We start from the raw sequence: 13,958 nt of genomic DNA on the forward strand, positions 1-13,958 counted from the left end.
ATAGCTGGTTAACATAAAATGCACTGCAGCCCTAAAGGGGATTGATAGCACACTGTAAGGACTGTTTCTTCTGGCCACTTTTTAAAGAAATGAACTCCCAGAAAATACACTTTTCAAATTCACTAGTTATGTCATTTGTCTACTAACATCATCCAATAGTATGATAGTTTTAATTATAAAAGTCATGAACAGTTCACCTTCATTTTCACACCATCATTTCACAGCTAGTGTTTTGTCTCCTAAATGTACACAGCTGAATGTTACTTTTCTACTTTTTTTTTTTTTTTTTTTTTTACATAATTTGACAACAAAAAATATTCTGCTCACAAGTGATATTTTCATTAGAGGTACACCAATATATCGGCCAATAATAGATAAAAGCACACTTTCACACTATCGGCCGATAGTTTAAAAACAGCCGATAGTCAGGGCCGATATCTCCTGTCAATCAAAAGAGGGTAGGAAAATGCACTGAATTTGTGCTTTGTGTAAAGAAAATGCTAAGAAACCAGTTTGATGTTCAATATTAATAGTAATTATGAATTAATAACATTCAGAAAGTTAAGAAATATTAATTTAATTTACATTTTTATTTTTTCTTTGTTTTATTTGCACACCACATTACATCTCAAGCTGTTCAATGTTTCTCTCTCCTTGTACACTAACTTTTGATAAAACTTTATACGTAGAAAATTTGTTGGTTTTGTTGGAAATTACATTATATACATATAATTTACACAAATATTGAAATGATTATTTCACTCGTTCTTTAGATTTTTATAGTATGTAATATTGTATTTTAAATGTAATATTTCAGAATTTTAGGTTAGTTCACCCAAAAATGAAAATTCTGTCATTAATTACTGACCCTCATGTCGTTCCACACCCATAAGACCTTCATTCATCTTCAGAACACAAATTAAGATATTTTTGATAAAATCCGATGGCTCAGTGAGGGTTCCATTGCCAGCAAGACAATAAACACTTTCAAATGCCCTGAAAGCTACTAAAGACATATTTAAAACAGTTCATGTGACTACAGTGGTTCACCCTTAATATTATGAAGCGACGAGAATAATTTTTGTGCACCAAAAAAACAAAATAACGACTTTATTCAACAATATCTAGTGATGGGGGATTTCAAAACACTGCTTTATGAAGGTTTGAATCTTTACAAATCTTTTGTTTTGAATCAGTGGTTCAGAGCGTGTATCAAATTGCCAAAGTCACGCCCCCCAGTGGTGAACCATTGAAATTTCGAAACACTTATGACATAACAAAGCCTCACTTACTGAAATCACATGACTTTGGCAGTTTGATACACAAAAATTATTCTCGTCATTTCATAACCTTAAGGTTGAACCACTGTAGTCACATTAACTGTTTTAAATATGTCTTTAGTACCTTTCTGGGCATCTGAAAGTGTTAATTATCTTGTTGTCAATGGAGGCCTCACTAAGCCATCGGATTTTACCAAAAATATCTTCATTTGTGTTCCGAAGATGAACGAAAGTCTTACGGGTGTGGAACGGCATGAGGGTGAGTAATTAATGACAGAATTTTCATTTGTGGGTGAACTAACCCTTTAAGAATGAAAATCTGAGTAAAACTATAATATAGTAAAACTAAAATATAGTAAAATCTATACATAAAAATTATTAAAAATAAATAAATAAATAAAGTTATCTGTTATCTGTCACTTTTAATAAAAATTATCACCTGGCATGTGTCAGTTGAAGAAAACACTGAATGATGTAATTTACTTTACATACTGCACATACATACTGTGCTCATATTTCCTGGGTGGATTGACAGGGATACTTAGGATTGTGATGTTCAGCCATAACCGATGCTTCTCTTCTTTATTTCAGGGATGACAGCGGCTGCTTCTCTGGTGTCACTAGCCTGGGCTCTGGCCTCCTACCAGAAGGCCTTGCGTGATTCCCGCGATGACAAGAAGCCCATCAGCTACCTTGCCGTCATCATTCAGTTCTGCTGGCACTTCTTTACCATTGCTGCACGCGTAGTGACCTTCGCTCTCTTCGCCTCTGTGTTTCAGCTCTACTTCGGCATCTTCATTGTACTGCACTGGTGCATCATGACCTTCTGGATCGTACACTGCGAGACCGAGTTCTGCATCACCAAGTGGGAGGAGATTGTCTTTGACATGGTGGTGGGAATCATCTACATCTTCAGCTGGTTTAATGTGAAAGAGGGACGCACCCGCTGCCGCCTCTTCATCTACTACTTCATGATCCTTTTGGAGAACACGGCCCTGAGCGCGCTTTGGTACCTGTATCGCTCACCACCCAGCACGGACGCCTTCGCCGTCCCTGCTCTGTGCGTCATCTTCTCCAGCTTCTTCACCGGCATCGTCTTCATGCTCATGTACTACGCTTTCTTTCATCCCAACGGGCCGCGCTTCGGCCGCTCGGCCAGCCTGGTCCAGCTTGAGGACCCAACTTCTACCTTTACGCTGCCCCCTGAGGGTGCCACCAACTCCCTGCGCTCCAACCGCGGAGGCACTCTGGCCAGGGACGCTGACCGCGAGGCCAAGTACAGCGAGCGGGACGGCTGCGTGCCTGTCTTTCAGGTGCGGCCCACCGCGCCCTCCACACCTTCCTCTCGAGCCCCACGCCTTGAGGAGACGGTCATTAAAATAGACTTGTGCAGGAATCGCTATCCTGCATGGGAGAGGCATGTGCTGGACAGGAGTATACGTAAAGCCATCCTGGCCATCGACTCGTCTCCGACCCCGCCACGCCTCCAGTATAAAGATGACACATTGGTTCAAGAGCGTCTGGAGTACGAGACCACCTTGTAGCCTGGGATGTGGAAACCCACAAACATGAACACATTACCGTCCGCTTGAATAAACAGCAGGACTGTGGCAATAACGTTCCTAGCGTACATAGCATCTAGCCATGATGTTGATTGTCATGGACAAACAAATATAGGCACAACATATTTGTGGACAGATGAAATAATCAATCTTTTTTAAGCCGTTCTCTCGTTGCATTTTATTTTTTATTACTTCTGTCTTGTCAGGGAATATCTGGGTTTCTAAAATTCATTGCACTGGCTGATATAGACCACTAACCCCTCACTCCATTCCCAGAGTTGACCGTCCTTGGGCTAACGCCTATAAACTGCGAGAGGACGTCCAGAACACTTCACAGTTTGTCTCTTACTGTAACTGCAAAACAAAGGCCTTTCCCTTTGAAATCAAGCATGCAGTGCACAGAAACGGCATTAAAAAACGACCGACTACTAATGCACTGGAGAAACAGTGGTCCAAATATCAAATTGATGGTACACGCATAAAAAAATTGCTGATTAGACTCGAGACGTCCTTGTTTAGGGTGCTGTAACCTATTAGTAGTGTTTCATCAGCAGCTCTGTACCAGTGCCAAACACTCCGCTCACACTGACTCCACGCTGAACTGTGGCTTGACCACAAACTGTATATATAAAAACAGGGCAGCATTTCAACCATCTACTTGAATCCTGTATAAAGAAAAAAGACAAGAAAAGAAAGTATGCGATCATCACAAGTTTCCTTGCCACTTGGGATGACAAAACAGGGAGAACACATGCTCGTTTTCTTCTTTGGGAGAAGACAATAGGCCAAGAAAACACTTCCTGGCAGCTCCCTTTGGCGATCTGGCCTCATTCACCTCACCGTTGTGGGCTGACCAAGGATCCGTTTGTGGAGGGCACAGACCACCAAATTCACACAGTGTCCGCCAAACGGTACTCGACAGAACCAGGATGCGCTTCATCTTCTAGATTAAAGATACAGTGTTCTTCTAGGCTGGGTCAGGTTTTGGTGTGTCTGTGTTTTGTGTGCTATATCAATGCAGAAAAGTGAGTGCACGTACACACAATAAACGGGGCCAGTTTTCAGCACCTCAACCCATCTGGAAAGCCACCCAAGTGTACTATTCCAAACTCTGCAGTGCAGTCAAGACTTTCTCCATGGGGCTCTTCATTTGCCAACTCACGGTCTACAAATCAAAGCGTTAGGGATAACTGGTCTGTGACAGAGCGCAGACTAGCTAATGTGCTCTGAATGACACTCTACTGTTCAACAAATCACATCTGCCTAAAAGAGCACTGTATCTTTAAATCTGCCAAAAGCATCCTTTATATATGAAAGTGTTGGAGTTTTAAACTTTCCGTTCAGTTGCAAGTGCTTCTTTGTGTCTTTATGTCGAATATCTGAAGGCATTTATGGAGACGTGGAGGTGAGGGTGGAAAAATAAAAAAGAAATACAAAACAAGCACAAAACTTGTCACAGGAAGGAGTCTCAGAACAATAAAGGATTTATTTGGTTGTTGTTACACTTGCGTTGAGAGACAAGATGAAATTTTACTGCGAAAGAAGCTAGATGTGCCTGTTGTGGATAGTTTGAGATTTTGAAAATGTGGGGAAAAATGTTGTTTTATGTGTAACATTTTATATACTCCATTTTCTTCTGGTTTTCTTTTGTTTTTTGATGGATTTTAAAGGTGTCTTAAAAAATATTTGATTTTAAGGTGCACATTTTTTTGCATAATGCCATTTAACTGTGTGGAGATGACTGATAGAGGACATTTAGTTTTGCTTCAGTTGGTCAAATCTGAACTGTAATTTGGATTTTATTGTAGCTTTGAAACACTCCTGAAGTGTTGTAATGTCCTATTATCGGTGGCAAATGAACTGAAAGCATAGTTGTTTTAGCCCACAGCGATCTGCACACTTGCAGATGAAGATCCTAATTGTGTTGCAAATAAAAAAAGAAAATAGAACAGAAAAAAAAAATGATTTAGATGAGATCGTATGAATCTATAACCAGTACCACAGTGAAACGTAGATCTGTATATTTTAGCTATTTTGCAACTTTCCTATCCTGTCTTTTTCCCCCCCAAATGTGTCTTATACTTTCATTTCTCTGTGTGATGGATGAGGATGATACTTTGTCTCTTGGCAAAATTTTCCAAAATAGCCCTGTCCCCTGTAGTCAAAAAACTTGTGTTAGCACACTAATTTGGCAATTTTCACATTTAAATTGCTGCACCACCTACACAAGACCATTTTTGAAGGAAAACGAGTGTTATATCGCACAACTCTGTGATATTACGTATCAATGATTTTTCGAAATCATCCCACTTTTTTTTAGTTTTCCCATATTACCGTCTTATTTTTGTTTCAGTGATACCCCAAGCATGCTGCATACTGCGTTTTGGTTCATTTGATTAAGAGGAGCTTACTAATGGCAACACTGGCTGTGTTGGTAAGTTTTGGTGATATTTAACAGGTGCAAGGCCTCAATAATTTTTAATGTTGAAATATGACATGAATTTAAAACACTCGTTCAGCACATGCGGAATGAATCAAGGTCTTTACCCAAAATCCTGTGTGGGACTGATTTTTGCTGAATTCACCACACAGATTATTAACCACACCTGATGAAATGGAAGTAGCTGCAGATTTTTCTTCCATATTGTGACATACATCCGAGTTAAATGGATTAACAAAAAAGAAAAAAAATGTAGGACAGGACTTGGTTGTTGACTGGACTTTGAGATGTGGCCGTTGAACTCAAAAATGGAAGCAGATGAACACAAGCTTGCAGAGACGGGTTTAAGCAGACTAAATGAGTGGAAAAGTCAGATATATACGTCACCAGAGAGAAGTCTGTTTTGACATTTTGATTAAATCTTATGATAAAAATAAAAAAAGAAAGAAACATATACATGAATGAATCCCAGCAAGCAATTTTGCGCTTAAAAGAATAATAACCATCTAATAGCCATCCAAACACAGCCCTGTCTAGGCTAAAAACAGGTAAAATTTGGGCTGTCAGTGAAAATTTAATAGACCAAATGAAAACTTTGCTTACATAATGGATTTTGGCAAAAACGACATGTAAACAAATTCAGGGTTATTTTGGCTAGAAGCCGTCTGGTTAACCTAGACGGGGAAATGACGGCTATTGCTTGCTGGGATTGTTTACAATAAGATCTATAAAATGGATTTAGAAAATGTCGTGCCTACCGTAATAATTATCTGGCAGGGAGTTGAAATTTGGCCCAACATCAAGAAGCTATTCACGCTGTTTACATTTTAAAAGGTACGTAGGCCTATGTCCTAGTTTAAAGATGGCGGCGATAGAAGCACGGTGCGTGAAAACATTTAAGCTAGTCATAACGTTACAGAAACTATGTATTTATGTTTTGCACTTTCATCTCTATTTTTATATTTATGTTTTATCAGTAAACCTGATATCATAGCTCACCATTTCTTCGCTCTGGAAAGATTTCAAATCATACCTGTAACCTACCTCAAAGCGGTATTTTAAACAGACCACTCTCCAGCTCTAGTTGATACGAAGGAATCTGTTGCAATGGAGTCCCAGTGGATGAGCGGAGGAGTTGAAGGCTGTTCTGTTTATTACCGGTACATCAGTAGAGCCGAGCTTAAATACAGGACTTATTTTACAACTACTCACAGCAGGAGAACATTCAATTCATGCAAGCTGATTCAGTTTTATTTGCCTTAACCGACGCTCGCCTTTTTGTAGATTCATTATTCGTAAGTGACATTTTCTGTTTGTTTCTTTTGGTTTAGTTTTAGTCATGCATATGAGAGTATGATGACGTTGCATTATCGATAAGCGTACTTACTGTGCTTATACTGCAAGCAGACAAAAAAAAAAAAAAGAAAGCGGACTGAAACGAAATAGCATATGCAGACAAACAATCAAAATGACGACCCAAATTGTCATGGGTCACAGGCCGTACTGTTACACGATTGTGAGCATTGTTAATTGTAATATCAGTGAGAGAAAATTTCAGCTCTTCGACTCGTTCGGTTAACAGTGGGACTTGCTTTTTTGATTCATCTGAGAAGCTTTCTTTTGTTGAATAAACAAATTGATGATCCTCCCTCACCTGTAGACATAGATGCTTAGATAAACTAAAATGCCATAGATGGAGGGAAAAAATACATTTAGATAAATGATAATCGGTGGTTATTTATAAAGCACGATATTAGTACAAGCACAGTAATTGAATGAACTCGGTGACGTTCAGTTCAACGTTCATATACAATGTACAGACTTTACTGGTATTTCAGTTGCAACGGAAGTTCCATAGTGACTTGCAAAAGGCTATTTAACTGTAAATAAATGTATGCAAATGTACATGTGTAAAAGAACATTCCTTTCTGAGTCCTGATCGTGAAGGGTGTCTATTGACTAGAGATCGGCAGTAACATATGACATAATACAGATAAAACTAGTGTGGTGTATGTGATGTATTAAATGACATAAAAAAGAGCAAAAAAACAAACAAAAAACTGCTTATTATTGGTCTCTTAAGTTGTATCGTGTGATGAAAGTCTGAAGTGCGTAAAATGCATCAAATCTGTTATCTGATTTTATTGTAAATTGAAGAGTAAAAACAAAAAGAACGTTACATTTTTGTACATATTGGATTTTTGTAAATTTTTATTTGATTCTAATGCAACACAAAGTACCAAATTCATTTAATAAAGTACACTGTGGTCATTTTATTAGAGTTCCTTGCCAACTTCTTTCGGATTTGCAGTTAATGTGTGAATAAGGTCCATTTGAATTTCCAGAATGTCAGCGACTATTTCAAGGTTGAGAGAAAAAGCAATGGTGGTCACAACAAATGCAAGCCATGGTGATTAGTTTGTCTGAATATGTATTCTCACACATCGTATGATTTAAGGTTTCACTCCTTAATTAGAAGAGACTGAAGGAAAATTATGAGCACGTGTATAATGCAAGGCGAAATCATGAATAATAAATTAAACACTTTTTTATTTATATATATATATATATTCTTTTTCCATGTGATTTCAGGGGTGGGGTGGGGGATTTACAATGGAAGCACAGATGCTGTAAGTCAATACCAAACAGATTTATAAATAGCAAGACTGGTGCATTTGCATATCGTACACCAAACACACAGGATGTGCAGAGATCATAGGACAATATGACGAGGACTGTGCTCATGCTGACACTTTGATCTTTGTCACACACAAGATATTTTCTCCCCAAGGATCATGGGAGCAAAAAAGTGCATTAAAACGGTTCTACCAACACTGAATCCATAGGAATATGCAGTTTTATTGTGAATAATAAAATCTCTTATAAAATTATACATTTAAACCCATTTATTTCCACACTGATCAGATTTGATAACTTATTAGATTCAACAGCATTTATGCTGCTTGAAATAGCATTTAATGTACTACTAAATCCATACATTTCAGGAATGTTACAAAATTAATTCTGTAAGACCTGTATGCTACCTTTATAAAATCATTAGCGTTTGCATACTTCTTTTTTTATAATCAGAATGTTATAATAAGCTCTGAGTGCAGGGCAGACCGGTATCAAATAGACAGAAGTTTGCCTCCGACAGTAATACAGACTAAAACGTGTAAGTATTCAACATCAAAGAACATGTTCAAGAATGTCTCTTATTATTAAGTGTGCTTATAAAATCCCAAAAATCACAGTATCCATAATGTTTAATTAATTCCTTCAGATAGGTCATTCACGAGTTCACCTAAACGAACTTAGCTTGCTGTCCTCAACGGAGGCTCAAACCCGAGGCTTGGCTCAAGCTCCAATCTCAACCCCCCTATAAGGGTATTATGTAGAGGGAGAAATAGAGGATACGCTCGTACTGATGACTGACAGGACTGAACAATTAAGCTAATTCCCAAATCTAAATTTGGAACTTCATATATTATTATCGATTTCCAGGAAAGAATGCTATTTTATTAAAAGGACATAAAAAACTAACCAAAGGCTTTGTGGACAAACTATTTGGCAGTGGTCCTTTGATTAAAACCAAAGTGTGCAAAAAAAAAAAATTCACACAAAACTCAAGAACACACTCTTCAACATGCACAAGACTAAATGTAACCAGACATTACAAAGACGCACCATTATTTGATATGCAACATTGATATATATGCTGTTACATCCACTATATCATCAGTAGTTGCTAATCTCATAGTGTAACAATATTATAAAATCTCCAGTATTCAGTTTTATTCAGAATTATGCTTGAAGCATATTCATTTGTTCAGTCTGAGAGAAGGCAAGTGTGCTAATCTTCTTTGTGTTCCCTTTGGAAGCGCTCCAAAAGAGCTCGGAGGACGTTTCCAGGTATCTTCTGGTGTTTGTCGATAAGTGCTTGAACTGCCTGTTGCACCTGAACAGATGGGTTGGATTGAAGAAAATACACTGAATATGAGATATTTATGAAGTCAATAGTTAAAACAAACCCTGACTCAGATGCATGAATTGAACATGCGACATCTTCACTGTGAAACTAATAGTTATTATAGGTATTATTGTCAATTAAAATGTTACAAAATATTTCTATTTCAAACAAATGCTGTTCTTTTGAACTTTAATTATCAAAGATTCCTGATGTTATGAAAATGTACTATGGTTTTCACAAAAATATTAAGAAAAATTTGCTTTCAACATTGATAAAAAAAAAAAAAAAAAAAATGTTTTGAGCAGCAAATCAGCATATTAGAATGATTTCTGAAGGATCATGTGACACTGAAGACCTTACTGGTTTCAAACTTTTGAATGGTGCCAAAATAAATAAATAAAACTTGTATACATACAATAAAAAGGTTTAAATGTTGAGTACAAAACTTATAGCCCTACTTAGACATCTCCTACATCCATTCTGAAAACAAAAATCTCATCAAGTTTTAAAGAAGGTAGTTATTACCTGAGGTTAGCATGTGATGAAATGAGGGGACAGACTCGGCTACTACGATTTTTCTTAAAAAAACATAATACACCAAACTTTATTCACTCATATGGGGTGTCCTTTATTATACAAGCATTCTCTCACTTTGCAGACTCTGTACACCTGCATATGTGATGAATGGTGAACACCACTCTGGGGTGGAACGTGCCCTTAGGGGGACGGTGTAAACAAATGGCACTAGAGTATGTTGTGTAGTCAACAATAGGTCAGGACTTGTCGGGGCGGTCTAGAGGTTAGAACCTCTTGTAGATTTGCAAAACACCAGCTCAGCAAATACAACAAAAAGTCAGACCTTTACAGGACTAAAGAGTTCCAAAAAAACAAAACTAGAGGTCTAAGGAGTCCTACCTTTTCAGCCAACTCAGCTGCATTGAGTTTGGGATCGTATGGAATGGGGTCACCCAAGTAGGTGCGAAATTTGACTGGAAATCCTCCATAGATGGGCGCTATCGGCAGACGAAACCTCTCGTACACCCATCGGTAAAATCCTGAAGACATTTTGAGATGATGAACTGACTCATTTAACTCTTTCAAAATGGTATGTAATCTATTTAGAGTACAACTGTGTCAAAGTTTGATGTTTTCTGTATGACTCACTTAATGTTCCAAGAGAGCGAAATCCCTCCCTCAAGTTTTGAGTAAACATTGGTATAATTGGCTGTGGGCACAAAACCGACTCTTAGTACAACAAAACCGCATGAAAGGAGCAGAATAAGAGGGACAGTCATTTACCACTTTAGAGTCAATGGCCACTTGTGCAAATCCCTTGCGTTTGCCCCAGATCAGAGGGTACGTCTCATCGCTGAACAGGGCCTCCCGTACTCCTCCAGGAGAGATGCCCAGGAGGTGGCCGTTCCGCAGGGCCTTCACACACTCCTCCTGCGGTCCGTGGATCACACTAAACACTTCCAAGAGGAGCTTAAACCCTGCCATTATACAGAGAATAGAAGCACAATTAAAGTAAAATTGAAAATCTCACCAGAGCGTGTATGACATTGTTGAACTCAATGAAGGTAAAATATGGAAAGGATTGACTGACTTTGGTCAGGGAATTGAAGTAATATTTCTAAAATAAGTAAAAGATACATATTTATATTTAGGTTTTTCTTAAGGTTTAAATAAAATCATTTGTGTTAAAGGGTTAGTTCAGAATGAAAATTATGTCATTAATTACTCACCTTCATGTCGTTCCAAACCCGTAAGACCTTTTATCTTTACGAAGATGAACGTAAGACCGTTCATCTTCGGAACACGAATTAAGATATTTTTGATGAAATCCGAGAGCTTTCTGATCTCCCTATACACAGCAAAGCCATAACAAATTTCAAGGCCCAGAAAGGTGGTAAAGACATCATTAAAATAGTACATGTGACTACAGTGGTTCAACCTTAAACGTTATGAAGCGGCGAGAATAAAAAAATAAATACAAAAAAAGACTTTATTCAACAATTTCTTCTCTTCCCTGTCAGTCTCAGTATTGGTCGACGCTGTACATGTGAGCAGCACGACGCATGCGTGTGTTGCTGATGCAGGAGCTGGCTGATAGTGAATCGGCGTTCTGACAGCGAACACGGAAGCACTGCACTGTGTTTACAATGTCAACAGCGTAGAAGACTGACAGGGAAGAGAAGGAATTGTTAAATAATGTTGTTATTTTTGTTTCGTTTTTGCACACAAAATGTATTCATGTATTCATGACGCTTCATAACATCAAAGTTGAACCACTGAAGTCACATGGACTATTTTAACGATGTCTTTACTACCTTTCTGGGCCTTGAAAGGTGCAGTGACATTGCTGCCTATGGGTGGTTCAGATACCTCTGGGATTTCATCAAAAATATCTTAATTTGTGTTCCAAAGATGAACGAAGGTCTTGGTAGGACATGTTTTGTCCCAAAATTCAGAGAATCACAATGAAATTAGGTACTGAGTAATGACTCTGTCATGAGCAAAATGAGGCTGACTGATCACTTCATTCCAGTATGAAAGTAGTTTTTACCTGGGACCTTGAACAGAAAATGATCTGCCACCGAATGACAAGTTCTTCCCTTCTGAATGATAACACTTGCCAAGAAATAATAATAGTCTATAGGAATCGCCCCATGATAGTAGACTATGAGAGCCGGTCCTTCATCTGGAATCTTCTCTAAACCATGGATTTCATAACCTGTCACAAAATATATGCCTACTTTAATCAGGTGGAAATGAGTCAACATTTTTGTGAAGTAAGACACATTGCAACACTATTCATGAAATAACATGGAAATTAAAATGAGACATTAAAACGTAAGACAGTTATAATGTATAAGATTTCTATTTCAAATAAAAAGAGTTCTATGATTACAGTTTCATCAAAAATATTAAGCAGCACAACTGTTTTCAACATTGTTAATAATAGAATAGAAATGTTTCTTGAGCAGTAAATCAGCATATTAGAATGATTTCTGAAGGATCATGTGACACTGAAGACTGGAGTAATGATGCTGAAAATTCAGCTTTGCCATGATGCCATCACGGGAATAAATTTCTTTTTTTAAAACCATAAAAAAAAAAAAAAAAAAAAAAAAATCTTACCAAACATTTGAACGTTTTGTTTATTTGTAACCTTTAGAAATATCATGCACTTTGTGAAATGAAACAAAAGAGATTAAAATGGTGCAGTGAATCAGACAAAACAGCTATTTAGATGTTTTGCTTGATAAAGACTGAGCAGGTTACACATTTTAAAATTGCAATTCAATGCCAGGAACATCAGACTATCATTAATTGTGCTGTCAAAGGATAAGACGGTTTAAGGCTGAGAGAAAAACGGCAATCTATGTAGAATATGTTAGACATATCTTACATTATGTCTTTAGAGATCACTTTTTAATTATGCTTTGACTATTCCCATCCATCACTCAAAGACCAAATTAACAGCACAGTGGATGCAAAATATGACCACAATGAAAAATCCCAAACCACAGGGATTTGTTTTATTTAAACAAGATAACAATCCACTTCTCAGTAAATGCAGATAACAAGCCAAATCCATTACATACCGTGCCAAATAGCACCATGTCCATCCCATAGGGTTGCCAAAGTTTTCCTCGCACCATCCCACAGGTTATTGGAATAAGCTTCCCTCAGCTGGATCTTGCGTTTGTACACATGGAGGAAGAGTATGGATAGATAGAGGAGGATAACTATGAGAAAAGGCAGGATGAAGACCACTGCTAGAGGCGTGAAAACCCACAGCAAATACTCCAAGAAACTGAGGTAGTCCTCGAGCTGCCCGAGCCCTGCCCACTCCTCCCACACATGAACTAAGCAGGAGAGGAGGCTGACGGATCCATTCTCAAACAGACAGGACTCATTCCCACTGGACATGCTGCTTCACTGTTAGCCTCTCCCAGTGGCTGATGGGCTGAGCAAGGCAAAACTCTGCCAAAGGGCAGACCTGGACATGAAAGACATTGTCAACATTGGACATTAAGATGGCATTAAAGCTGAAGTGTATCATTTTTATGATATTAAAACACTTTTTCCTATCCCAGTTTAATATGCAGAGTCAACCTTTGGTAGAAGGATAAAAACACGAACCTTATCCAGCGGAAATATCTTCCTCGGCCAAACATACCAACCTCACATCGGTGCCCTAAAATTAAAAGATATTTATAGCTAAGTTATACCTGCTCAGTCACAGGTGAGACTGTAAACGTCAACGTCATTTAAAATTTAAATGGTCACTGTAAAATGCACGAAATATAACAAGGAAAAGCATAGCATTAGATCTCTCTGTTTTACGTTAACTTACACTTGAACAGTGGATAACGATCATAGATAAACAAACCTTACAACAGAATTTGCGTTTTAAAGCTGTCACCAATAAATTACACTTCTTCTAAATTTCTCGAAAAACGGATGTTTTAGAAGAACCTTTTAAAATAAGCTGTTCTCAAATCTACTTACATGATGATACCTCGATGAAATAGATACTGTTGCCCTCAATAAATGTGTTTCTTCCTGACTGACACCGGCTCTCTTTACATGTGACACAAACAGGAAACCCCTCATGTCAACGTCCGTAACTGGCCTTAGAACTTCATAATAAAAGTCTTAAACCTTTATAAAAGCCATGTTAGTATTGTAAACGTATT

The 13,958-nt window shown here is 37.8% G+C and overlaps 2 protein-coding genes across 3 annotated transcripts in view; one reads left to right on the forward strand and one right to left on the reverse strand.

Annotated features, from left to right (window-relative positions):
* xkr4 (XK related 4) overlaps positions 1-8,896 on the forward strand; it is a 65,138-nt gene extending 56,242 nt beyond the window's left edge. The window contains exon 3 of the mRNA XM_051911346.1: positions 1,872-8,896. Within this exon, the coding sequence (XP_051767306.1) occupies positions 1,872-2,824 (953 nt within the window). The 3' untranslated portion in view covers positions 2,825-8,896. The remainder of the gene's footprint in view (positions 1-1,871) is intronic.
* tmem68 (transmembrane protein 68) lies at positions 7,816-13,883 on the reverse strand. Of its 2 annotated transcripts, XM_051911397.1 has the most exons (9): positions 13,771-13,883; positions 13,402-13,456; positions 12,861-13,258; positions 11,819-11,986; positions 10,552-10,745; positions 10,417-10,477; positions 10,168-10,307; positions 9,778-9,830; positions 7,816-9,240 (listed from the first exon to the last, which is right to left on the reverse strand). In XM_051911397.1, the coding sequence occupies exons 3-9, from the start codon at positions 13,186-13,188 to the stop codon at positions 9,087-9,089; spliced, it is 1,098 nt and encodes a 365-aa protein (XP_051767357.1). In that variant the 5' UTR covers positions 13,189-13,258; positions 13,402-13,456; positions 13,771-13,883; the 3' UTR covers positions 7,816-9,086. The 2 variants fall into 2 exon arrangements, with proteins under 2 accessions (XP_051767357.1, XP_051767365.1); XM_051911405.1 differs by lacking the exon at positions 9,778-9,830.
* Positions 13,884-13,958: the final 75 nt, after the last annotated feature.

Source organism: Ctenopharyngodon idella, chromosome 2 (assembly GCF_019924925.1).
Source record: "Ctenopharyngodon idella isolate HZGC_01 chromosome 2, HZGC01, whole genome shotgun sequence".
NCBI classification, from domain to species: domain Eukaryota; kingdom Metazoa; phylum Chordata; class Actinopteri; order Cypriniformes; family Xenocyprididae; genus Ctenopharyngodon; species Ctenopharyngodon idella.

Coding starts and splice junctions, on each gene's coding strand:
- tmem68 (XM_051911397.1), bottom strand. CDS start 13,188: ATGTCCAGTGGGAATGAGTCCTGTCTGTTTGAGAATGGATCCGTCAGC. Junction 10,746..11,818: donor TTTTCTGTTCAAGGTCCCAG/GTAAAAACTACT, acceptor GTATAATGGCAG/GGTTTAAGCTCCTCTTGGAA. Junction 10,308..10,416: donor TCGCTCTCTTGGAACATTAA/GTGAGTCATACA, acceptor AAATGTCTTCAG/GATTTTACCGATGGGTGTAC.